The 21,249-nt window shown below is 68.6% G+C and overlaps 3 protein-coding genes and 1 long non-coding RNA gene across 12 annotated transcripts; 2 read left to right on the plus strand and 2 right to left on the minus strand.

Moving 5' to 3' along the window:
- The first annotated feature begins 349 nt into the window (after positions 1-349).
- Positions 350-6,677, plus strand: STAT2 (signal transducer and activator of transcription 2). Of its 6 annotated transcripts, none has more exons than XM_080570919.1 (24): positions 350-491; positions 1,218-1,349; positions 1,437-1,587; positions 1,677-1,775; positions 1,867-1,959; positions 2,027-2,105; positions 2,198-2,283; positions 2,382-2,530; positions 2,609-2,767; positions 2,841-2,993; positions 3,108-3,128; positions 3,239-3,332; positions 3,437-3,493; positions 3,563-3,646; positions 3,717-3,818; positions 4,107-4,242; positions 4,332-4,381; positions 4,527-4,615; positions 4,680-4,816; positions 4,906-5,094; positions 5,176-5,233; positions 5,333-5,642; positions 5,721-6,423; positions 6,495-6,677. In XM_080570919.1, exons 2-24 carry the CDS (start codon positions 1,219-1,221, stop codon positions 6,629-6,631), a joined length of 3,267 nt encoding a protein of 1,088 aa, XP_080427045.1. In that variant the 5' UTR covers positions 350-491; position 1,218; the 3' UTR covers positions 6,632-6,677. The 6 variants fall into 6 exon arrangements, 5 of the variants coding, with proteins under 5 accessions (XP_080427045.1, XP_080427044.1, XP_080427046.1 ...); XM_080570918.1 differs by having other exon boundaries at positions 5,333-5,588; positions 5,643-6,423; XM_080570920.1 differs by having other exon boundaries at positions 5,333-5,588.
- A 32-nt stretch (positions 6,678-6,709) lies between these two features.
- On the minus strand, positions 6,710-8,725 carry IL23A (interleukin 23 subunit alpha). Of its 2 annotated transcripts, none has more exons than XM_080570970.1 (4): positions 8,383-8,725; positions 8,104-8,205; positions 7,103-7,228; positions 6,710-7,013 (listed from the first exon to the last, which is right to left on the minus strand). In XM_080570970.1, the coding sequence occupies exons 1-4, from the start codon at positions 8,575-8,577 to the stop codon at positions 6,858-6,860; spliced, it is 579 nt and encodes a 192-aa protein (XP_080427096.1). In that variant the 5' UTR covers positions 8,578-8,725; the 3' UTR covers positions 6,710-6,857. The 2 variants fall into 2 exon arrangements, with proteins under 2 accessions (XP_080427096.1, XP_080427095.1); XM_080570969.1 differs by having other exon boundaries at positions 6,710-7,016.
- Positions 8,726-10,075: 1,350 nt separating this feature from the next.
- On the plus strand, positions 10,076-20,979 carry PAN2 (poly(A) specific ribonuclease subunit PAN2). 3 transcript variants are annotated; one of them, XM_080570913.1, is made up of 26 exons: positions 10,076-10,187; positions 10,754-11,054; positions 11,578-11,747; positions 11,839-11,959; positions 12,043-12,120; positions 12,270-12,537; positions 12,717-13,059; positions 13,572-13,668; positions 14,316-14,435; positions 14,598-14,717; positions 14,789-14,917; positions 15,067-15,266; positions 15,548-15,690; positions 16,046-16,152; positions 16,662-16,760; positions 17,253-17,329; positions 17,827-17,968; positions 18,254-18,391; positions 19,054-19,113; positions 19,231-19,321; positions 19,399-19,556; positions 19,664-19,807; positions 19,986-20,165; positions 20,295-20,388; positions 20,497-20,694; positions 20,770-20,979. In XM_080570913.1, exons 2-26 carry the CDS (start codon positions 10,773-10,775, stop codon positions 20,802-20,804), a joined length of 3,594 nt encoding a protein of 1,197 aa, XP_080427039.1. In that variant the 5' UTR covers positions 10,076-10,187; positions 10,754-10,772; the 3' UTR covers positions 20,805-20,979. The 3 variants fall into 3 exon arrangements, with proteins under 3 accessions (XP_080427039.1, XP_080427041.1, XP_080427040.1); XM_080570915.1 differs by having other exon boundaries at positions 15,551-15,690; XM_080570914.1 differs by lacking the exon at positions 10,076-10,187 and adding an exon at positions 10,203-10,330.
- Positions 13,675-20,890, minus strand: LOC308184162. Its single transcript, XR_013942595.1, has 3 exons — positions 20,751-20,890; positions 20,082-20,132; positions 13,675-14,320 (listed from the first exon to the last, which is right to left on the minus strand). It is a non-coding gene; the product is annotated as an uncharacterized lncRNA (long non-coding RNA).
- Positions 20,980-21,249: the final 270 nt, after the last annotated feature.

Consider the following 21,249-nt stretch of genomic DNA (forward strand, 5'->3'; position numbering starts at 1 on the left):
CGGCCCGGCCCAGCCCCGGGGGCAGCGGGACCCCGGCCCCGCACCGGCGGCCCCCCGGCGCTGCCCCCCCACCCCCCCCCCCCCCAATCCCCCCTGAGCCCCCCGGCGCCGCCATTTCCCCCCGCACCCCCCCCGCTGGCCACGCCCACGCCGTGGCCACGCCCACGCCGTGGCCACGCCCACGCCGTGGCCACGCCCACGCCGTGGCCACGCCCACGCCGTGGCCACGCCCACGCCGTGGCCACGCCCACGCCGTGGCCACGCCCCCAAGCCCCGCCCATTGGGGCCCGCCCCGGCTGATCCCGCCCCCCTCGTGGCCCCGCCCTCTGACGTCATTTCGGGGAAGCCGGCCGCCCCGCAGGAACCCGCGTTCGGCCGGCCGGGAGGGGGGCGTGGCCGCGCCGCCGCGCTCCGCCAATCGCGGCGCGGAGCGGGGAAGGGGCGTGGCCTGGGCGCGCCTTCCTGCCCCGGGAGCCGCGGAGAGCGCCCAGGTGGGCGCGGGGGGGGCCCGGCGGGGCGGGGGGGGGGGGGGGGTCACGGTCGGGGGGTGACCCCGTGGGGGGGTGTCCCCTTCCGGGGGGGGGGGGTCCCGGTCGGGGAGTGTCACCTGCGGGGGGGTCCCGATCGGGGGGTGTATTCTGCGGGGGGGGGGGGTCCCGAAGCGGTGGGGGGGTCCCGAAGCCGTGGGGGGGTCCCGAAGCGGCGGGGGGGTCCGATCGGGGGTTGTTCCCATGGGGGGGTGCCCCCTGCAGGGGGGGGTCCCGATGGGAGCGTGTCCCCTGCTGGGGGGGGTGGTCCCGATCAGGGAGTGACCCCATGGGGGGGTGTCCCCTGTGGGTGGGGGTCCCGATCGGGGGGTGTTCCCTGCAGGCTGTCCCCTGTGGGGGGGCTCCGGGCGTGCTCGGGGGGCTCAGGAGGGGCCCCGGGGTGGGGGTCACTGGTGGGCGCCCCATTTTAGGGAGCAGGTCCCCACGGGGCTGCTGCTGGGGGGGGCTGCGAGGAGCCGCCTGGGGAAGGGGCCTGGGGGGTTCTGCTGGGGGGGGGAAGTGTCCCAGGGGGAGGGGGAGTGCGGGGGGTGCGGGCGATGAGTTCACCAATTCAGCCCCCGCCTGGCCCTGCTGCCGTCGGGGGGTCCGTGGGGCTGCCCTGACACCCTCCCACCCCCCCCCCCCCCGACACCCCGGCGCCCCCCGCTCCCTGACGCCCCCTCCCCGCAGCATGGCGCAGTGGCAGGAGGTGCAGAACCTGGCCAACACCCACCTGGAGCAGGTGCACCAGCTGTACGCCGCCGCCGCGCTGCCCATGGCGGTGCGGCAGTGCCTGGCCGCCTGGATCGAGGACCAGGACTGGTACGGGATGGGGGCGCGGAGGGAGGGGGAATTGGGGCTGGGGGCGCGCGGCCGGGCCGGGCGGGCGCTGAGCTGCGGTGCCCGCAGGCTGCAGGCGACGGAGCCGCTCTCGTCCCACGCCCGGATGCTTTTCCACTCCTTGCTGGCGCTGCTGGACGAGCGCCTGGGCAGCCTGGGGCTGGGCGACGAGGACTTCATGCTGAAGCACAACCTGCGCAAGGCGCGCCGGGACCTCCAGGTGGGCGGCGGGGCTTGGGGGGGTGGGGGGGGGGGGCGGGCGGGGTTGGGGCTCCGTGCCCGCTGACCCCCCCGCCCCGTTCCCCGCAGGCTGCTTTTGAGGAGTACCCGGAGAGCTTCGCCAACCTGGTGGCCAACCTGCTGCAGGAGGAGCGGCGGATCCTGCGCCTGGGGCAGGCGGGGGGGCAGGTAGGCTGGGCCCCCCCCCGGGCGGCAGGGCCCCCCCCGGGCGGCAGGGCCGAGCCAAATGGTGCCCAACGCCCCCCCGGTACCTCCGCAGGGGGAGGCCGCCCCGGCGCCCAGCACACCCCCAAAGAGTGACCGGGAGCAGGAGATCCAGCGGCGCCTGGCTGAGTTCCACACAGCCCTGCAGGTAACGCCCCCCCCGGCCCCCCCAGCCCTGCGGGGGCTGCCCGGACCCTCACACCCCCTGTCCCCAGGAGGCCGAGCGCGCCTTCCGGCACCTGGAGGACCTGCAGGATGCCTTTGACTTCTGCTACAAGGTGCACTACCTGCCAGGTAGGGCCCGATCCTGCCCGTCCTGGGAGGGGGGGGACGTTGCCAGCGCTGCCCTGCGCCCCCCCCCAACCCTCCCACCCCACTGCCTGCAGGCCAGGACCAGACTAAGGACCCCGAGTACACCCGGCAGGTCCAATCCCTCCAGGCCAAGCTGCAGAACCTGGACCGGCAGCGGCGGGTGAGAGGGGGCTGGGGCTGGACCCGGGGCCTGGGGTGGGGGGGGGGGGGGTGCGCAGCCGCTCCGTGCCCCCGCTCAGGGCACGTGTCCCCCTGCAGGAGGTGGTGGCGCAGATGCAGCAGCTCCTGGGGCGCAGCGAGACCCTGCGGGACTTCCTGCAGCAGGAGCTGAAGGCCTGGCAGGAGCGGCAGCAGCGCAGCTGCCTGGGGGCCCCCGTGGACACCCGCCTGCACCAGCTGGAGGCCTGGTAGTGACGGGCCGGGGGGGGGGAGGGGGCTGAGCGGGGGGCAGCCGGACCCCGCTGACTCCCGGGGGGCACCCGCAGGTTCACGGCGCTGGGCGAGGGGCTCTTCCAGCTGCTGCAGCTGCTGCGGGCGCTGGGGGAGCTGCAGCAGAAGGTGACCTACGAGCGGGACCCGCTGCAGGCAGAGACGCCCCTCCTGGAGACGCGGCTGCGGGAGCAGCTCACCTGCCTGCTGCAGAGGTGGGGGCAGCGGGGTTGGGGGCCGGGACCGGGGCCGGGGGCTGCTCTGACCGCCTCCTTCCCGTGCCCCCAGCGCCTTCGTGGTGGAGCAGCAGCCCAGCATGCCCAACACGCCCAAGCGGCCGCTGGTGCTGCGCACGGCCAGCAAGTTCTGCACCCGCGCCCGCCTGCTGGTCCGCCTGCACGACCGCAACCACCGCATGGAGGCCGCGATCCACATCGACAGGTCGGCACCCACCGGGCTGAGGTCTCCCATGCGGCCCGGGGCAGTCCCTGGTCCCCCTGCCCCACCGGGTGGGCCCCGGTCCCAACCCCGCTGACTCTGCGTTGTCTCTTGCAGGGACCCTCCGAAGACACGAGGGTGAGAGCCGAGCGCCAGCTGTGGTGGGCAGGGCTGGTGCCCACCCAGGGGTCCCAGCTTCCCCAGGGGTCCCGGCAGCCCCCCCCCCATGGCCTCTCTCCACCCCCCAGGTTTCGCAAGTTCAACATCCTGACTTCAAGCAGCAAAACCCTCCTGGCCGGGGACAGCCCCCGGGAGGGGCTGATCTGCGACTTCCAGTACCTTGTACGGGCCCCGGCACCTGGGTCCCCATGGGGCTGGGCAGCGGGAGAGGACCCCGGCCCGAGCCCCTGCCCCAGGCCCCATGCTGACCCTCTCTTGCCCCACAGACGCTGAAGGAGCAGAAGATCAGCGGGTCGGGCAAGGGCAGCAAAGGCCCCAATGAGGTGGGTACGGGGTTACGGGGCAGCGGGGGCGCGGGGTGGCCGGTGGCTCACGGTGCCCCGTCCGCGCAGGGTCCCCTGGCCGTGACGGAGGAGCTGCATCTCATCACCTTCACGCTGGCGTACGCGTACTGCGGGCTGGAGATGCAGCTGGAGGTGAGGGCAGGGGCCCAGGGGGGCTGGGGGGCCAGGAACCACCCGGCCTGACCTCCTGCTCCCCCCACAGACCTCCACCCTGCCCTTCGTCATCATCTCCAACAGCAACCACCAGCTCTCCAGCGCCTGGGCCTCCATCCTTTGGTTCAACATGCTCAGCCCCAACCCCAAGGCAAGCGGGACCCGTGCGGCCCCACGCTGTCTCCCCACTGCCTCCAGCCCCGTGTCTCCCTCCAAGCCCCATCTCCCTGTACCCCGGTGTCCCGGTGTCCTGTCTCTGCTCCAGGCCCACTCTCTGTCCCCGTGTCCTGTCCTGGGCTCCTGTTCCCAGTCCCTGTCTGACCTGTCCCTGGTTCTGGTCCCGGTCCCACCCCGTGCCCTATTCCTGTATCTGTCCCCTGCCCCTGCCCCATCCTCAGCCTGGTCCCTGCCCCGTGTCCCTCATCCCCCATCCCTGCAGGACCAGCAGTTCTTTGCCACGCCGCCCCCAGCGCCCTGGCCCCGGCTGGCCGAGGTGCTGAGCTGGCAGTTCGAGAGCGTGGCCGAGCGGGGCCTGAGCCGGGAGCATCTCCACATGCTGGCCGAGAAGCTCCTCGGTAAGGTCGGGCGTCAGCCCCCCCCAGCCCTGCTGAGCACCCGGGCTGGAGCTGTGCCCCCCGCCTCATCCCACTCTCACCTCCCCAAGGCTCGAAGCCGTCTCCGGAGAGCGTCCTGTCCTGGTCCAAGTTCTCCAAGGTGAGCAGCGCCCGGTCCTGTGCGCCCCCCGGTCCTGCACCCCCTGGTCCTGCACCCCCTGGTCCTGCACCCCCGGGTCCTGCACCCCCCGGTCCTGCGCGCCCCCCGGTCCTGCGTGCCCCCCCTCACGCACCCGCTCCCGCAGGACGGCGCCGCCGGCTTCTCCTTCTGGGCCTGGTTGGACGGGATCCTGGGCCTTCTCCAGGAGCACCTCAAGAAGCTCTGGAAGGACGGGTAGGGCTGGGGCTGGGGGGCCGGGGGGGCTGGGGGCCGCAGTGGCTGACGGCGCCTCCCCCAGCCTCATCCTGGGCTTCGTGAGCCGCAAGCAAGAGAAGAAGCTGCTGAAGGGGAAGCGGACGGGGACGTTCCTGATTCGCTTCAGCGAGAGCGTCCTGGGGGGGGTCACCTTCACCTGGGTGGAGCATCCCGAGAGCGGTGAGCGTGCCCCCCCCCCCCTCCAGCGCAAGCCCCTCACCCCGGCCTCAGGCCTCCCCTCCGCTGACCCCCGGCGCCCCGTCCCGCAGGGCGCCCTGCCTTCCGGGCCGTGGTTCCCTACACCACCGTCGAGCTGGCTTCCCTGGCGCTGCCCGACATCATCCGCGACTACCAGCTGCTGGCCGAGGAGAACATCCCCGAGAACCCACTCCTGTTCCTCTACCCCAACACCCCCCGCGACGAAGCCTTCAGTCCCTACTACAGCCAGCGGCAGGAGGGTGCGGCACGGCGCGGCGCGGCTCGGCACGGTGCAGACGGAGCGCCCGCCGCCCCCTCCAAACTCTCCTCTCTGCCCCCAGGGAGCCTGACGGAGAAGAAGGAATACCTGAACCAGCGCCTCATCCGCGTGTCCTCCAGGTGAGGCAGGGGGACGGCGAAGTCCCCGGAGGGGGAAACCCCTCTCATCCCTGGACCCCAACCCTGACCTTGACCCGGACCTGCCCTCTCTCCCTGCAGGCAGGCCAACGAGTCATGGCAGACAGAAGAGGAGTTGGTAGTTGCCACAGAAAACCTGGAGACGCTGCAGCTGCAGCCCAGCGGGTTGGGATCACTGCAGCCCACCAGCCCGGGGACGGGGACGGTGGTGGCCGGGAGCCCAGGGACACTGCAGCCCGTGAGCCCAGGGACAGTGCAGGTGGTGGCCAGGAGCCCAGGGACCCAGCACCCCAGGGGACCAGGAACGCTGCAGCCCGTGAGCCCAGGGGTGCTGCAGGTGGTGGCCAATAGCCCAGGGATGCAGCAGCCCGTGAGCCCAGGGGTGCTGCAGGTGGTGGCCAAGAGCCCAGGGACCCAGCACCCGAGGGGACCAGGAACGCTGCAGCCCGTGAGCCCAGGGGTGCTGCAGGTGGTGGCCGGAAGCCCGGGGGCGCAACACCAGGGACCAGGGATGCTGCAGCCAGGGTCCCAGGGCCCAGAGACACCACCGCTGGTGCGAGTGAGCCCAGGGGGCTTGGAGATGCTGCAGGCAGGGACCGGGGCACGGGAGCCGCAGCTGGTGCTGCAGCTCATCCCTGAGGGCCAGGGGACGCTGCAGGTGGGGCCAGGGAGCTTGGGGACGCTGCAGGTGCTGCCCGGGGGTACAGGGATGCTGCAGCAAGGGGGTGCTGGGGACCGAGGGACGCAGCAAGTGGCAGCCGGGGCCCTGGAGCCACAGATGCTGTTGCAGCTCATCCCCGAGGGCCAGGGGATGCTACAGGTGGGAGCAGGGGACCTGGGGACGCTGCAGGTGCTGCCCGGGGCGGTGGGGACGCTGCAGTCAGCGCCCAGAACCACGGGGATGCTGCAACAAGTGGGAGCTGGGGACCAGGGGCTGCTGCAGCCGGGCCCTGGCGCTGCGGAGCCACTGCCAGTCGCAGATGATCAGGGGCTGCTGCCAGCGGGGCTGGGGGACCTGGGGCCGATGCTTCAGGGCCAGGACATGCAGGAGCTGCTGCAGTTCCTGGAGCAAGACCTGGAGCCGGGCACGGGGACACTGGAGACGCTGGAGGCAGCAGAGCTGATGCCCAACATGGACAGCGGGCTGGGGCAGATGGACGGCAGGTTGGGGGGTGAGTGCCTGGGGCTGGGGGAGCTGGGGGCCATGGGGGTCCCGCAGCATTGACCCCCCTGCGTCCCGCAGGCAGTGCTGCGCTCCTGGACCCCCGCGACCCCTTCCTGCCACAGCCCGAGGACACAGCCCTGCCTGCCACCAGCTCCCTCTTCGCCGTGGACGCCGACTTTCCCCCGCTCCACATCGATGCCAGTGATTTCCAGTGACTTGCCCCCCCCAGCTCCCCCTGTAAATAAACCCTTTTCCCCCCCAGCTGCCCCTGGTGCTTCGTGGGGCAGCCCTGGGTTCAGCCCCGCAGCAGACAGCAGCTCCTCATCGTTCAGCCCTTTATTAGAAACCCATAAATACCCCAGATAAATAGGGAGCACGGCTCATAAATAGCCCCTCAGGGAGGAGGGGGAATAAATAATGGGGAGCCCACGGCGGGCGGCGTCAGTGGGGTCTGGCGCTGTAGGTGAAGACGCGTCTCATGACGGCGGTGAAGGACTGGAGCTGCTCGAGCGCTTGGTGCCGCAGCTGCGGCAGCAGCGACTCGGCCCAGGTTGGGGTGGTGGGGCCCAGGGGAGCCTGGCAGGGGCGGCCGGGTGCCTGCTGGGGGGAGAAGGGGGTCAGCGGGCCCAGGGCCTGGGGGTGCCGCTGTCCCAGGCGCAGGGCAGGGGCAGCGCTGCATCGCTCACCTGCACGACCCCCAGCAGCCGGTCCAGCGTGGCCTCCAGCTGCGGCAGGCGGTGGGCGCTGAAGATCTCGGAGCCCAGCAGGTCCCGGTAGTGCTGCAGCCCCTGCAGGATCCGTCGCAGGCAGCGCTGCGGGAGAAGGAGTTGGGGGTGAGGCCAGAGGTCCGGGACCCCTGGGGACCATCCTGGGCACCCCTGGGCACCCTGAGACCTCCCACCACATCTCCTGGGAACCCTCAAGACCCCCAGCAACCCCAAGACTCCCCCCCCAGGCACATTCCTTCCCCTCAAGATCCCCAGGCACGCTGGTGACCCCTGGGCACATCTCTGGCGCCCCTGGCATCCCCAGGCACATCCCCAGCACCCCTGGGTCCCCTGGGCACATCCCCTGGCCACCTCGGGGACCCCCAGCATCCCTGAGTCCCCCAGGCATCTCCCCACTACCGCTAGGACCCCCAGACACCTCCCCACCATCCCTGGGACCCCCAGGCACCTCCTCACCACCCCTAGCACCCCCCAAGCACCTCTGCAACACCCCTAGGACCCCCAGGCACCTCTGCATCATCCCTAGGACCCCCAGGCACCTCCCCACCACCCCTAGCACCTCCCAAGCACCTCCCCACCACCCCAGGACCCCCAGGCACCTCTGCAACACCCCTAGGACCCCCAGGCACCTCCTCACCACCCCAGGACCCCCAGGCACCTCTGCATCATCCCTAGGACCCCCAGGCACCTCCCCACCACCCCAGGACCCCCAGGCACCTCTGCAACACCTCTAGGACCCCCAGGCACCTCCACATCACCCCAGGACCCCCGGACACCTCCCCACTACCCCTAGGACCCCCAGGCACCCTGAGGCACATCCTCAGAGCATCCCCGTGCCCCATTGGGGATGAGCCATTGGCCCGGCCACCCCCAGGGACGCCCCGTGAGCCCCCTCAGGGTCCCCCGCCGCCCTCCCAGCCCCCCCCCCCCCGAGCCCCCTGCCCCCCCCATCCCGGTACCGTGTTGTTCGTGTCCAGCGCCGAGGGGTCGCAGGCGTCGCTGCAGCGGATGCGGGTGGCACAATCCCCCTCGGGGTCCTCCACAGCGATCTGCACCCGGTTCTGGCAGAGGGGCGTCAGCAGGGGCTCCGTGCCCCCCGACCCCTCCCGGAGCAGCCTGCGCCCCCCCCCCCCCGCCACTTCCCCGGGTGTCCTCCAGGCCCCCCGTTCCTCGAGCATCCCCCGGGACCCCCCCCGGTTCCTCCGGTCCCCCCGCCCCGGCGGAGCCCCGCCGCTCACCAGCTCCGAGTGCGGCTCCTTCAGCGTCCCCAGCAGCCGCGACAGCTCCCGGGAGAGGTTCTTGCAGGCGGCCCAGTCGGTGCCCGGGACCGGGACCGGGACCGGGGCCGGGGCCGCGGCGACCGGCGGCACCGGCAGCAGCAGCAGCAGCAGCAGCGCCGGGAGGCAGAGGCAGAGGCGGCGGAGCGGGGCCATGGCGAGACGGTGCCGCCACCGGAGCCGCCACCGGGCTCTTATGGGGCGGCGGCGGCAGGTGGGGAATCCCCGGGGCAGGTGGCACCCGCCCCCCGTTACTGCGAAATCGCCGCCTCCCCCGAAAGCAGAACCGATACCGGGCCGGGGTCCCCGAGCTGCGCCCCGCCGCGCCCGGCCCCGGCCCCGCGCTGGGACGGGACGGGCAGGAAAACCCGGGGCAGTTCCTGGTGGCTCTGCGCCCGGCGGCACCGGGCACCCCGGGGCCCCGCTCTGCTCCCGGCCCGGGCTCACCTGCGGTCCCCGCCTGGGACGGGACGGGCGCGGTGCAGCACGGAGCGGAGCCCCGGTGTCCCCACGGTGTTCACCCGGTGGCTCCCGGTGTCCTCCATTATCCCCCGGTGTCCCCACGGTGTTCACCCGGTGGCTCCCGGTGTCCTCCAGTATCCCCCGGTATCCCCACGGTGTTCACCCGGTGTCCCCCGGTGTCCCCTGATGTCCCCACGGTGTTCCCCCGGTGTCCCCCGGTGTCCCCTGATGTCCCCACGGTGTTCACCCGGTGGCTCACGGTGTCGCCCCAGTGTTCACCCGGTGGCCCTCGGTGGCCCCCCCGGTGCCCCCCGGCGTTCACCCGGTGCCCCCCAGGTCCCCCCTCCCCGTTCCCCGGCACCACCGGCCCCGCCCGGTGCCCTCCGATCGCCCGGGGAATCTGCAGGGACGGCCCCGGCTCTGCTGTGCCCCGGCGGGGCCGCCCCGGCCCCCGGTGGCCCCCGGGGACCCCCGCCCTGGCCCCCCCCGCACCCCCGGTAGCCCCGGCCCCGACGGGCGGGGCCGTGCTGCCCGCGGCTCCGCAATCGCGGCGGCCCCGACGGGGCGGCTCCGGCGCTTCCCGGTCCCTGCCCGGCGGGGCTGCCCCCGGCCTTCCCCGGGAGCGGCGCCCCCGGCCCTCGCCCCCGCCGCGGACCGGCCCCGGGACTCGGCGGGTGCCCGACCCCTCCGCGGCCCCCCCCCCCCCCCCGGAGCCCCCAGCCCGGCCGCGGGGCTCCGGGACGGCGGGGGGACGGAGGAGGGGGGGTGGGAGGACGGCGGCTGTGGCACGGGCTGGGGGCAGCGGGGGGACGCTGTGCTGGGCCGGGGGGGGGGGCGTGGGACCCCCGTGGGATGGCAGGGATCGGTGCGTGACACCGGGGGACCTCGTGGGACACTGCGGGACCCTGCGGGAGGCCGTCGTGCGGGCCAGGGCTGCGTGGGGGTCCCGTGGGGGTCCGTGGAGGGCCCGTGGGGGTCCGCACAGCCCCGTGGGGACCCCGAGCCCCCCGCCGAGGCCCGGCCTGGCGCGGGGGCGGGACGGGGCGGGTGAGGGCCCGGCGCCGTCGGGGCCGCGTCCGCCCGCAGCTTTCTGTCCCCTCCGCCGCGCCGTCCGGCGGGCCGCCCGCCTCGTCCCGCCTCCCGCTGGCGCTGATTGGTCACCGCCCGCCGCTCCGCGCTGCCATTGGCTCGCCTGCCGCACGGGGGCGGGGCGGCTTCCGGGCGGGAGAGCGGGGGGCGCGGTTGCCATAGCGACGGCGGGAGGGGCGGCGGCGGCCCGGCGGGGCTCCGCCGGGGGCCGTTCGGTAACGGCGGGCGGGCTCGGGAACGGCCGCTGTGTCCCCCGGGCGCGGGGGGGTGGTGGGGAGCGGCTCCCGAGGCGGAGAGCCCGGGGAGGCCGGGCCTGGGCCCGCCGCGCCGCACCGGAGCCGCCCGGCGGCGATCGGAGGCAGGCGCGGGGCCGGGAGGGCGGCGGGGGCCGCACGGGGGGGGGCGGCAGCACCGGGGGGGGGGGGGCAGCACCGGGGGGGGGGCAGCCGGAGCCGGGAGGTGCTCGGAGCCGGGGCCCAGCTCCCCGCGGGGGCTGCCGGGGCACCGGGGCTGATGTCGGCGGGCCCGGGGCGCCGCGGCCCCGTCCCCCGGCCGTGACGGGGCTCTGAGTGTGTCCCGGGAGGGGACTTCACGGGGGCGGCTGCGTGCGTGGGCTCGGTGCCGCCCGTGGCCCCGGCTGGGAGAGGTGCACCTTGCGCTCCCCGGGGATTCCGGCCGCCTTTTCCATCGGCCGGAGTCACCGTGCCTGTGCAGCCGTTTCTAGGAACCGGGGCGCTCGGTGTTTCTGGCTGACCCACTTAGTTCCTTTTCTGCTTCGCAGGGAGCCGCCGGTTTTCACCATGAATTTTGAAGGTCTCGACCCCTCCCTCGCTGAGTATGCTCCCGCTCTCCACCCGGCGCTCGACCCCGTCCTGGACCCCCACCTGAACCCCAGCTTGCTGCAGAACGTGGAGCTGGATGCCGAGGGGGTGCCCTTAGAGGGCATCGCGGTGCCGGACTCGGTGCACATCGTGGAGGGCATGTACAGCGAGCTGCACACCGCCGTCTCCGAAGTGGGCGTCCCCGTCTCCGTCTCCCATTTTGACCTGCACGAAGAGATGCTGTGGGTTGGGAACCACGGGGTAGGTGCCTCGGGGCCGCTGCGGGGAGCGAGGCGTGGAAGGGGCCTGCCAGCAGCACGGGCGCCTCTGCGGGTGTCGCAGCCTGAGACCCGAACGCTCCAACAAGCTGGTCGCAAGCAGAGAGCGGTTTGGTGCTGGGTTGAGTCATAGCTGGAAAGGTCGGCTTGGAAACTGGGAGGCGTGCTGCGCAGATGCAGAGGGTTTGTGGCTGGAAGTGGCTGATGCGTCCTGGAACACGGGAAACACTCGGGCTGATTTGTCTACCAAATTGCCTGCAGGTGTTTCCCAAGTAGCTTCACTGCCCTGACCTCTTGGGACGGTGGAGCTTTTTGGTTCTTTACCCACGTCTGCCTACGAAGGAAAAGTCTGAACAATTTTCCGTAGTTCTGGGGACACAGAGAGGCAGGGAGTCCTTCAGGCTTCAGCCTGCCTCGGCCCGACTGGTGCAGAGGGGTGTTTGCCTGTGTTGCGTCCAGGCAAAGCTGGGGCGGGTCTCGATGAGCCTGTCCCGGGCTGCTTTTAGGGCCATGCCACCTCGTTCTTCGGCCCGACGCTGGAGCGATACTCCTCCTTCCAAGTGAACAGCAGTGATGACATCCGGCAGATCCAGAGCCTGGAGAACGGCGTCCTTTTCCTGACCAAAACCAACCTGAAGTACATGTCACGGGGGGGCCTCATCATTTTTGACTACCTGTGAGTGCTTTGCCCTGGCAGCTGGGAGCGAGGGGACAGTCCCGGCTCGCTAGAAAAGGTCCCAGCTTCTGTCCCCTCTCCCCCTCTGCAGCATGGATGACTCCGAGGACATGCACAGCCTCCTGCTCACGGACAGCAGCACTCTGCTCGTTGGCGGGCTGCAGAACCACGTGGTAGAGATAGACCTCAACACCGTCCAGGAGACGCAGAAGGTGCGGCGTGGGGCACGGCGTCCTGCGGGTGCTCTGTCCCGATGCTCAGCCCCGCTCACCCCCCTGTTCTGTGTCCCTCCCAGTACACCGTGGAGGTACCTGGCATCACCATCATGAGGCAATCAAACCGCTTTTTTTTCTGCGGGCACACCTCGGGGAAGGTAACACCATCCCCGTCCTGCCTGGCAGCCCCGCTGACGCTCGGGTTCCCCCTGGGGTGCCCTGGATTCGGTCTCTGGTTTTTCCCAGAGCTCAGAGGGCTCCCAGGTGGCCGGCAGCTGTACGCCCAGCACCTCTCCTGCCCTCCCAGGTCTCCTTGCGGGATTTGCGCACGTTTGTGGTGGAACACGAATTTGATGCCTACTCAGGCAGCTTGTCCGATTTCGACGTCCACGGGAACCTGCTGGTGACCTGCGGCTTCTCCAGCCGAATGAACGGCCTGGCCTGCGACCGCTTCCTGAAGGTGTATGACCTGCGCATGATGCGGGCCACCACCCCGCTGCAGGTCCACATCGACCCCTTCTTCCTCCGCTTCATCCCCACCTACACCTCCCGCCTGGCCATCATCTCCCAGACAGGTGGGCGAAGCTGCGTCCCTCACCCGCTCTCTGCCCCTTCTCAGCATCAAACCCCCGCGGGACGGAGCTGGGGGGAGCGATCTGAGCCCAGGCAGACGCTCCCGTAAGCGAGAGGCGTGCTGGGGTCACGGCGTCCTGCTCCCCGATGCCACCTCGCTCCGCGCTTCCCTCTCGCGCAGGTCAGTGCCAGTTCTGCGAGCCCACCGGCCTCGCCAACCCGGCCGACATCTTCCACGTGAACACCGTGGGGCCCCTCATCATGACCTTCGACGTCTCGGCCAGCAAGCAGGCCCTGGCGTTCGGCGACTCGGAGGGCTGCGTCCACCTCTGGGCCGACTCCCCGGAGGTCACCTTCAACGCCTACTCCCGGGAGACCGACTTTGCCCTGCCCTGCATGGTGGACACGCTGCCCCACTTGGACTGGAACCAGGACCTCGTGCCGCTCTCGCTCATCCCCGTGCCGCTGACCAGCGAGACGCTGCTCTCGGACTGGCCCGCTGCCAACTCGGCCCCGGCACCCCGGTAATCTGCCGGCCTCTCCCAGTAAAAAAAACAGAGCGGGAAAGCTGGTCCCAGCGGGGGATCCTCTCCCGCCTGGGGCTGGGGGCAGCTGGGTGCCCTGCGGGGGCAGGAGGTGGGCTCTGCTCCCCGTCTCGTGGCTGGCAAAACACGAGATGAGTTCCCCCTCGCACAGCAAAACCCGTGGGCAGGTCTGAAGAGAGCGGGGAGTGATGAAACCTTCACGGTCCTGGGGGGGGGAGATCCTGGTTAGGCCCTGGCCTCCTCCTGCACGTGTGGAAGCACTTTTCTTTTCTCTCTGCCCGAGCCCTGTCCTAAACGCTTGTGCTCAGCGCTTCGGTGATGGAGCCCAAGTATTTTGTAGTGGCAGAAAGTGAACCCTGAGGTTCTGGGGCAATGACCGAGGGGGAGGAACCATCGGGTCCCGCCGGTGGGTCCCTGAGCGCGTCCAGCAAGGTTCCTGTGAAGTGACGCTGCCAAACGGAGCAGCCGCTGAGTGCCAGCGTGTTTTGTAGGCGAGCCCCTCCAGTAGACCCTGAGATTCTGCGTACCATGAAGAAGGTGGGGTTCATTGGCTACGCCCCGAACCCGAGGACCAAGCTCCGCAACCAGGTACCTGCTCTCAGGAGGGTGCTGAGGGTCCCAGGGCCATCTGCGCAGGACGTGGGGGGTTCTGCCCTGCGGTCGGGGCAGAGGTTTGCTGCCTCTGGGACTTGCACCCTCGTGGTGCGGGCCGGGGAGGGACGGGGCTCCTGCTCGCGCCGAATGGCCTCGGAGCTTTCTGCAGGGCTCGGGACAGGGCTGTGAGAGGTGCAGTTCTCTGGCTTGGGGTGTCACAGGAGGCAGACGCGTGGTCTGGGTTCAACAGCTCTCCTTCCGCAGTGTTAGAGGGTGAACCGGTCCTCGGAAGGACCGGAGTCCCCCCGTCGGGCCAGAGGCCCGTCTCCCTCGCTAACTCGCCCTGCGGTAGGAAGGGTTTGAGCTGTCCGGTCCGGAGGTTTAGGGCACGTCCCTCGTCCTTGGGAAAACACTGCTGTGTTTTGCCCTTGCCCGCAGCGCTGCTGTAGTTTCCCACAGTGATAAGTCCCTAGTAACAAGGAAGGTGTGGAGGCCTCGTGCAGGTTAAGGGAGGGCCCCACTCCCTTCTGGTTTATTCCTTTGCTCATTCGGGGAGGCAGGAAAGCCCAGGAGTCGCTCGTGTCAGTGCGCGGTGCTTCACCTCAGGATTCAGCTGCGCTTCCTTCTCTTCCCCCTCGCAGATCCCCTACCGGTTAAAAGAGGCAGACAACGAGTTCGACAGCTTCAGCCAAGTGCCCGAGTCCCCGATTGGGCGGGAAGAGGAGCCGCACCTCTACATGGTGGCCAAGAAGTACAGGAAGGTAGCCTCCCAGGGCCACGGGGAGCCTCCCAGGGCCACGGGGGAGAGGGGGCTGGCCAAGAACCTGCGTGGGCCCAAGCACCAGCGTGGGGAGACGCAGACATTTCACAGGTGTCCTGTGCCACGGGAGGGCGTTCGTTCAGCGCCTTGCATCTCTCCTCAGGTCACAATCAAATACTCCAAGCTGGGGCTGGAAGATTTCGATTTCAAGCATTACAACAAGACGCTGTTTGCAGGCCTGGAGCCACATATCCCCAACGCCTACTGCAACTGCATGATCCAGGTGGGAGATGCCCAGCCCCGCCCAGGCTGCCGCAGCCCCGGGACCGCTCCTGACAGCCCTGTCTCTGCCAGGTGCTGTATTTCTTGGAGCCGGTCCGCTGCCTGGTCCAGAACCACCTGTGCCAGAAGGAGTTCTGCCTGGGCTGCGAGCTGGGCTTGCTCTTCCACATGCTGGACCTGTCCCGGGGAGACCCCTGCCAGGTCAGTGGCTAGCCCAGGCGTGCTGTGAAGCAGCAGGGAGAGAGCACAGAGGAGCAGGGTGGTGCTGGGTTCCCAGGAGATGGCATCAGACGGCATGGAAACTCCTGTCATTTGACCTCTGTGACATGCCGCTCTTGCCCCATCCCCAGGGAAGCAACTTTCTGCGGGCTTTCCGCACGATCCCAGAGGCTTCAGCGCTGGGGCTGATCCTGGCCGACTCGGATGAAGCCACAGGGAAGGTGAACCTGGGGCGGCTGATTCAGAGCTGGAACCGTTTTATCCTCACTCAGCTGCACCAGGAAACCCAGGAGCAGGAGGGACCGCAGGCGTATCGGGGGGCTGGCAGCAGGTAACTGCCTGGCCTGGGGGTGGGGAGGGGGTCTGGCTCTCAGTGGCTCCGTCCGTCCCTCGGGAACGAGCTTTTTTGCCACCTACACCTGCTCCGGGTGCCACAAGGGAGCACACAGATCCGTGGGCTACAGCAGGATCCGAACCCTGTCCCTCCTAGGCCCTGTGCAGTCAGGGCTGTGTGGGTCCCCAGTGGTCAGCCCCCCGTACCGCCCAGCCCTGCTCTGCAGGGATCGCCGGGATCCTGCTAACCCAGATAATTTTTTTTTCTTTTTTTTCCAGCAGCTTTGGGTCCTCGGGGGACTCGGTTATCGGGCAGCTGTTCAGCTGCGAGATGGAGAACTGCAGCATGTGTCGCTGCGGCAAGGAAACCGTCCGCGTGTCCTCCACGCTGCTCTTCACCCTCTCCTACCCTGAGAGCACCGGTAACGGGCAGGGCAGGGCAGGGCAGGGCAGGGCTTGGCAGCTGGCGCGCTGCTGCCTTTCCCCTGGGGCAGGGCAGCCGAGCAGGGCTCGTTATCTGCGTGGGTGAGATGTGATTTTTCCAGGTGAGGGACACCTGCAGTGATGACCTCCTGCAGTTGTCTGGCCTGTGGGAGGCCCGGCAGCCGAGGCCGAGCGGTGGGTCTCCAACCGGCTGAGCTTTTGGCTACAGAAAGGCAGATTTGGGGGTTGACCTTCTCCCTGGTGGTTATGAGGAAAACCCCAGAGGTTTGGCTGAGCTATATTGGTAAAGATTTGTGTGTTGGAAGGTGACGTTATTCTCCTTTCTCCCTTCAGAAAAGCCAGTCAAAGATTACGAGTTTGCCCAAATTTTAAAGCGAAGCATCTGCTTGGAGCAGAACACGCAGGCCTGGTGTGAGAACTGTGAGAAGTACCAGCCCACGGTGAGCCTGGGAGCGGAGCGCGAGCGCGTGGCGTTCCGTGAGCTGCGAGGGGGTGTGGGAGAGGGGTGTGAGTGCCCCATGCCACGGGCGGAGCTGGGGGCAGTTTCTCCATTAGTCAGTGGGGAACCTCCTGAGCGGATGCAGGAGATTCCGTTCCTAGCCTGGCCCGCAAGCCGGCGTGGTGCGGGGTATTCCCTGGGCTGCTGGGGCTGTGCGGCGCTGGAACATGGCTTGTGGGTCATGCAGATCCCAGCTGAAACCCCCGGGGCAGGGGGAAACCCCCAGGAGCCAAGCGCACCTGTTGTGACGCAGCCTCTGGGGATGCGGGAGCCTGCTCCCTGCCTCGGTTTCCCTTACTTGACCGCCAGGAGCCCTGCCGGGCAGCGGGGAGGCGGTGCTGTAGGCAAAAGCGAGGAGGAGGGAAGAGGATTAGGCTGTCCCAAATCCTGCTGTGAGCCTCTCCGGGGCTCTCAGTGCTGCCCTGCTTCCATCTCCCGCTCTCTCTGCAGGTTCAGACCCGGAATATCCGCTGCCTGCCAGACGTCCTGGTCATTAACTGTGAGGTGAACAGCTCCAAGGAAGCAGATTTCTGGAAGACGCAGGCTGAGGTGGGGGAGACACTTTGGGGCAGAAGCAGGCTTGTTCTCCCTGCCGCACAGGGTTCGCTGTGTGTCCAGTTCTGCGGAGGTGTTTCCCCTGTCATCTCGCTGTCTCTAACAGTCTCTTGCTCTCCACCCAAGCAGCACCGTACTTTATCTGCAGAGGACATGCTGGTGTTTGGTCATGCTTGCAGCGCGAGCTGTGCTTTTGGAGCTGGAAAAGACAAGATCTCCTGCCGTGGCAGAGCTGACAGGACTCCAGTAGAATCACACTTTCATTCCCCCAGCCCCCTAGGACCTAGGAGCAACGAGGCGGTGCCTGCTTCCCGGAGCACGGGCCCAGCAGAGCTGGTGGACAGCTGGGTTTCCCTTGCTGTCTTTTTCCCTGTCGCTGACTTTACAGCCCCTGTCTTTTCCCTGCTGCTGGTCTGGCTGTCACCCACGTGTTCCCGAGCCCAGCCTGTCATTCCATGCTGACACTTCCCTGTGTTTCGTTGCCAGTATGCGTTTCAGAGAGCCGTGATGAGGAGAGGAGGCTTTGAGATCACCAAAGGCAAAGAAATCTCTCTTGGAGAGTGGTAGGTGGCTGTTGTGGGGCGGCAGCTCTAGCTGAGCATTGCTCCTCCCGGCCTTGGAGAGCTCAAGGCCGTTTCTCATTTCATAAGGAGAATTTGATAAATTTCCTAATGAGAATTTGATAATCTACCCATGTGTAGTTCTTGTGGGCCCTAAACTGGAACAGTCTCACTGCTGCTCTGAGACTGATCCTGCACGGGGCGCAGCACGGCGTTCAGATACCCTCGTGAGCCCTCAGCCCTTGTTCCCCATCCCTTTTTGGACTGACAAAAGCCCCAGCACCATGCGTTGGCCCTTTTTTGGCTGACCTAGTTGTCCGCCTTTCCCAAGGCCCTGCTCTAGGCAGCTGGGAGCTGTGGCGCAGCTCTGGCTCTCCCTCTCTGTCCCTTGGAAGGTTTAGGAACAGGCTGGCTGACGGGCGGCTTGGGTGGCGCGGATTCTGGCCCACACGGCATCTCGTGACTCCCTCCTGCTCTGCGTTCCGCGATTCTCCTTGCAGGAAGGAACTGGGAAACCCCGACACGGGGCATTCATATCCTTCTGTGGAGGAACTGAAGAACATTTGGATCCCCCACGCCATCAAGATGAGCCTGACCAAGAACAAGGAGCTAGACGTCTGCAACTGGAGTGAAAGCGATGAGGTAAAGGCTGACAAGATCCTGCTGGGGCTGCGTGGTCGTGCGCACGTGGGGCTGCGGGAGCAGAACTGCTTCAGAACCGTTTTCTGCCGAGCGTGTGTGGGCGAGAGATAAAGGGGCGAGAGATAAAGGGGCTGACTTGGAGACACCCCGGGTGAGCTGTCGGTGGCTCACGCGTGGCCAGCCTGGAAAATTCTGCACGTCTGAGCGCGGGGGTTTGGGCTGGAGGTCTGGGAGCTGCCTGGAGGGCAGATCGGGCATTTCCCTCGGGGCTGGTTCCTCCTGCAGCTCAGCCCGTCCGATGACCCCGAGTCAGTGTACGTCTACGACCTCATGGCCACCGTTGTCCACATCCTGGACTCCCGCACAGGGGGCAGCCTGGTGGGGCACATCAAGGTGGGAGAGACCTACCACCAGCGGAAGGAGGTGAGGAGCCCTGCGGGACCGGTGCCCTCCGGCCCGCAGCTGCTGTGGGAGCAGCCCTGCTCCGTGGGCACCCTGCCTTGCCCAGGAGTTCTTGCCCAGAGCTCGCTTAGGGGGCGGGTAGTTTAACTGACCCGTTCCTAGGTCTCTTAGAAAAGCGTTGAGTGCAATTTATTGAGTGTGTCAGGCAGCCTTCAACAGGCAAGCGCTTCTCAGGCACCTTATGGGGATGAGAGGGCTGAAGAAGTGCTCTTCCCACCCTTGCTTGGGCGAGTTCCTCCTCAGCCACAGGCACGTTGCCAGCCTGCCCTTGTGGTTCCAGGTAAAAGGGCTGTGACCTCATCCGCCAGAGGAAAGGGGGCTGGTCGGGGCAGTTCTTTAATTTGGTGGAGATGCTCAAACCAGGAGTTCCCAGAGTATGTCAAGACTTCATCCCTCGCTGTTATCTGTTGCATCTCCACGGAGTGCCCGTCCAAGCCCGAGAGCTTCGAGTACGGGCTCGTCACCACCCAGGCCAGCAGGGGTTTCCCCGCAGTGTCTCAGGAAGGGCGGGAGTTCCCACATGGTGGTGTCACACCCCTCTTTCCCCAGTAAAGAGGTAGAGGAGTCATTGCCTTCGCCTGCAGGGGGGGTCCCTGATGCAGCGTCTGTGCCTCTCTTGCCAGGGAGTCACACACCAGCAGTGGTATCTCTTCAACGACTTCCTCATCGAGCCCGTGGATAAGGTGAGTGCCTGGGGTGCAGCGGGGTCTGCCCCGGCCTCGTGTCGAGCTGCGGTGCCGGGGGGGGTTTCCTGCTGGATGTGGGAGCAGGATGCTGCACTGGCCCCCCCCTCCCCACAGTGCGAGGCGGTGCAGTTCGACATGAGCTGGAAGGTGCCGGCGATCCTGTACTACGCCCGGAGGAACCTCAATGCCAAGTACAACCTCGTCAGTGAGTGTCTGGGTGGAAGCGGCCGTGTGGCCAGTGACACGGGCTCCCAGCTGATCGCCCTGCCCCTTTTCCTGCAGTCAAGAACCCCATCGAAGCCAGCGTGCTGCTGGCGGAGGCCTCGCTGGCTCGCAAGCAGCGCAAGTGTCACGCCACATTCATCCCCCTGATGTTGAGCGAGATGCCGCAGGCGGGTGACCTGGTGGGGCTGGATGCCGAGTTCGTCACGCTGAACGAGGTCGGTTCCCTCCCCGCGGCACGGAACGGGGGTACCTTGGGGTACGCCTGGTCCCACGGGCACTGCAGGAGCTGCCGGTCTCTGAGCTCTCCTCCCGGCCGCCGCAGGAGGAGGCTGAGCTGCGCAGCGATGGGACCAAGTCCACCATCAAGCCCAGCCAGATGTCGGTGGCCAGGATCACGTGCGTGCGTGGCCAGGGCCCTAACGAGGGGGTCCCCTTCATTGATGACTATATCTCCACGCAAGAGCAGGTAGGGGGCCGCTGCCTGGCTTTGCACAGCTCCCTGCAGGGCTATCGCAGCCTGGCTGCTTTGCCACTCAGTGGAGGGGCAGGCAGAATAATGTCAGCATCCTCCCTGGGATGCTGTCAGGGGAAACGGGGAGGGGGCGAAGCCCTCAGCCCCCCCAGCACGGGCCCTTTCTCTGCAGGTGGTGGATTACCTGACCCAGTACTCGGGGATCAAGCCCGGAGACCTGGACGCCAAGATCTCCTCTAAGCACCTCACCACCCTCAAGTCCACCTACCTGAAGCTGCGCTTCCTCATCGACGTGGGCGTCAAGTTCGTGGGCCACGGGCTGCAGAAGGATTTCCGTGTCATCAACCTCATGGTGACAGCGCTGAGCCCCCCCCTCCCGAACGTGGCCCCAGGGGCTCGGGGAGGCCCAGGGGGCCCACAGTAGCCCTGGGGCTCGCCCCCCGGGGGTGAAGCTGTTAGCAGCCCCCTCTGTGCCCTGCAGGTGCCCAGGGACCAGGTGATCGACACCGTCTACCTGTTCCACATCCCGAGGAAGAGGATGATTTCCCTGCGCTTCCTCGCCTGGTACTTTCTGGGTTAGTGGCGGCATCCTCAGCTCGAGGAGGGGGGTGGTGGTGGTGGTGGTGGTGGGGGGAGCTCTGTTCCCCCTGACGCCGGGGGTGGGGGCTCTTTTTCCCCCCCAGACCTGAAGATCCAGGGCGAGACCCACGACAGCATCGAGGACGCGCGCACGGCCCTGCAGCTCTACCGCAAGTACCTGGAGCTGAGCCAGGGCGGCAGCGAGCCCGACGACTTCCGCAAGGTGCTCAAGGCCCTGTACGAGAAGGGCCGCAAGCTGGACTGGAAGGTGCCCGAGCCCGACAGCCAGAGCAGCCCCAAGCGTAAGGCGCCCCAGGAGCCCCCGTCGCCCCCCGGCCCCCGCCCCGCGCCCCCTCACCCCGCTTTGTCTCTGGCAGACGGCGCCGTGTACCCGCCCGTGCTGCCGCTGTGACGGGGACGCCCCCAGCGCCGCCGCCGCCGCCGCCTCGGGACTCGAACCAGCACCGGGGCTGCCCCGGGGGGGGCCCGGCGGTCCCGGGAGGGGGGGCAGCGCCGGCCCCGGGCAGCGGCCCCGCTCCGCTCGCCCGCTGGCCTGGACGCCCCCATAAAGCAGCCTCGGCCCCTGCCGCGCCGCCTCCTCCTTGCTGCGGGACCGGGACCGGGACCGGGACCGGGAGGGGGCGGGGCCTCCAACGTGAAGGGGGCGTGGCCAACGGGAGAGGGGCGGGGCCAGCACAGGGAGAGGGCGGGGCCGGCAAAGGGAGGGGGCGTGGTCAGCGGGGGTGGGCGTGGTCAGCAGCAGGAGGGGGCTGGCTAAATAAGGGAGGGGGCGTGGTCAAGGTTCAATGGGGGCGTGGCCAGGCAACGGGAGGCTGTGGTTGGAAGTGGAGGGGGCG

Source organism: Anser brachyrhynchus (genome assembly GCF_964034855.1).
Source record: "Anser brachyrhynchus genome assembly, chromosome: 29".
Lineage (NCBI taxonomy): Eukaryota > Metazoa > Chordata > Aves > Anseriformes > Anatidae > Anser > Anser brachyrhynchus.

Coding starts and splice junctions, on each gene's coding strand:
- STAT2 (XM_080570917.1), top strand. CDS start 1,219: ATGGCGCAGTGGCAGGAGGTGCAGAACCTGGCCAACACCCACCTGGAG. Junction 1,350..1,436: donor TGGATCGAGGACCAGGACTG/GTACGGGATGGG, acceptor CGGTGCCCGCAG/GCTGCAGGCGACGGAGCCGC. Junction 3,333..3,436: donor TCTGCGACTTCCAGTACCTT/GTACGGGCCCCG, acceptor CTTGCCCCACAG/ACGCTGAAGGAGCAGAAGAT.
- IL23A (XM_080570969.1), bottom strand. CDS start 8,577: ATGGCCCCGCTCCGCCGCCTCTGCCTCTGCCTCCCGGCGCTGCTGCTG. Junction 8,206..8,382: donor AGGAGCCGCACTCGGAGCTG/GTGAGCGGCGGG, acceptor CCCCTCTGCCAG/AACCGGGTGCAGATCGCTGT. Junction 7,229..8,103: donor CGCTGGACACGAACAACACG/GTACCGGGATGG, acceptor CTTCTCCCGCAG/CGCTGCCTGCGACGGATCCT.
- PAN2 (XM_080570913.1), top strand. CDS start 10,773: ATGAATTTTGAAGGTCTCGACCCCTCCCTCGCTGAGTATGCTCCCGCT. Junction 11,960..12,042: donor CCGTCCAGGAGACGCAGAAG/GTGCGGCGTGGG, acceptor TGTCCCTCCCAG/TACACCGTGGAGGTACCTGG. Junction 20,389..20,496: donor CCTCGCCTGGTACTTTCTGG/GTTAGTGGCGGC, acceptor TTTCCCCCCCAG/ACCTGAAGATCCAGGGCGAG.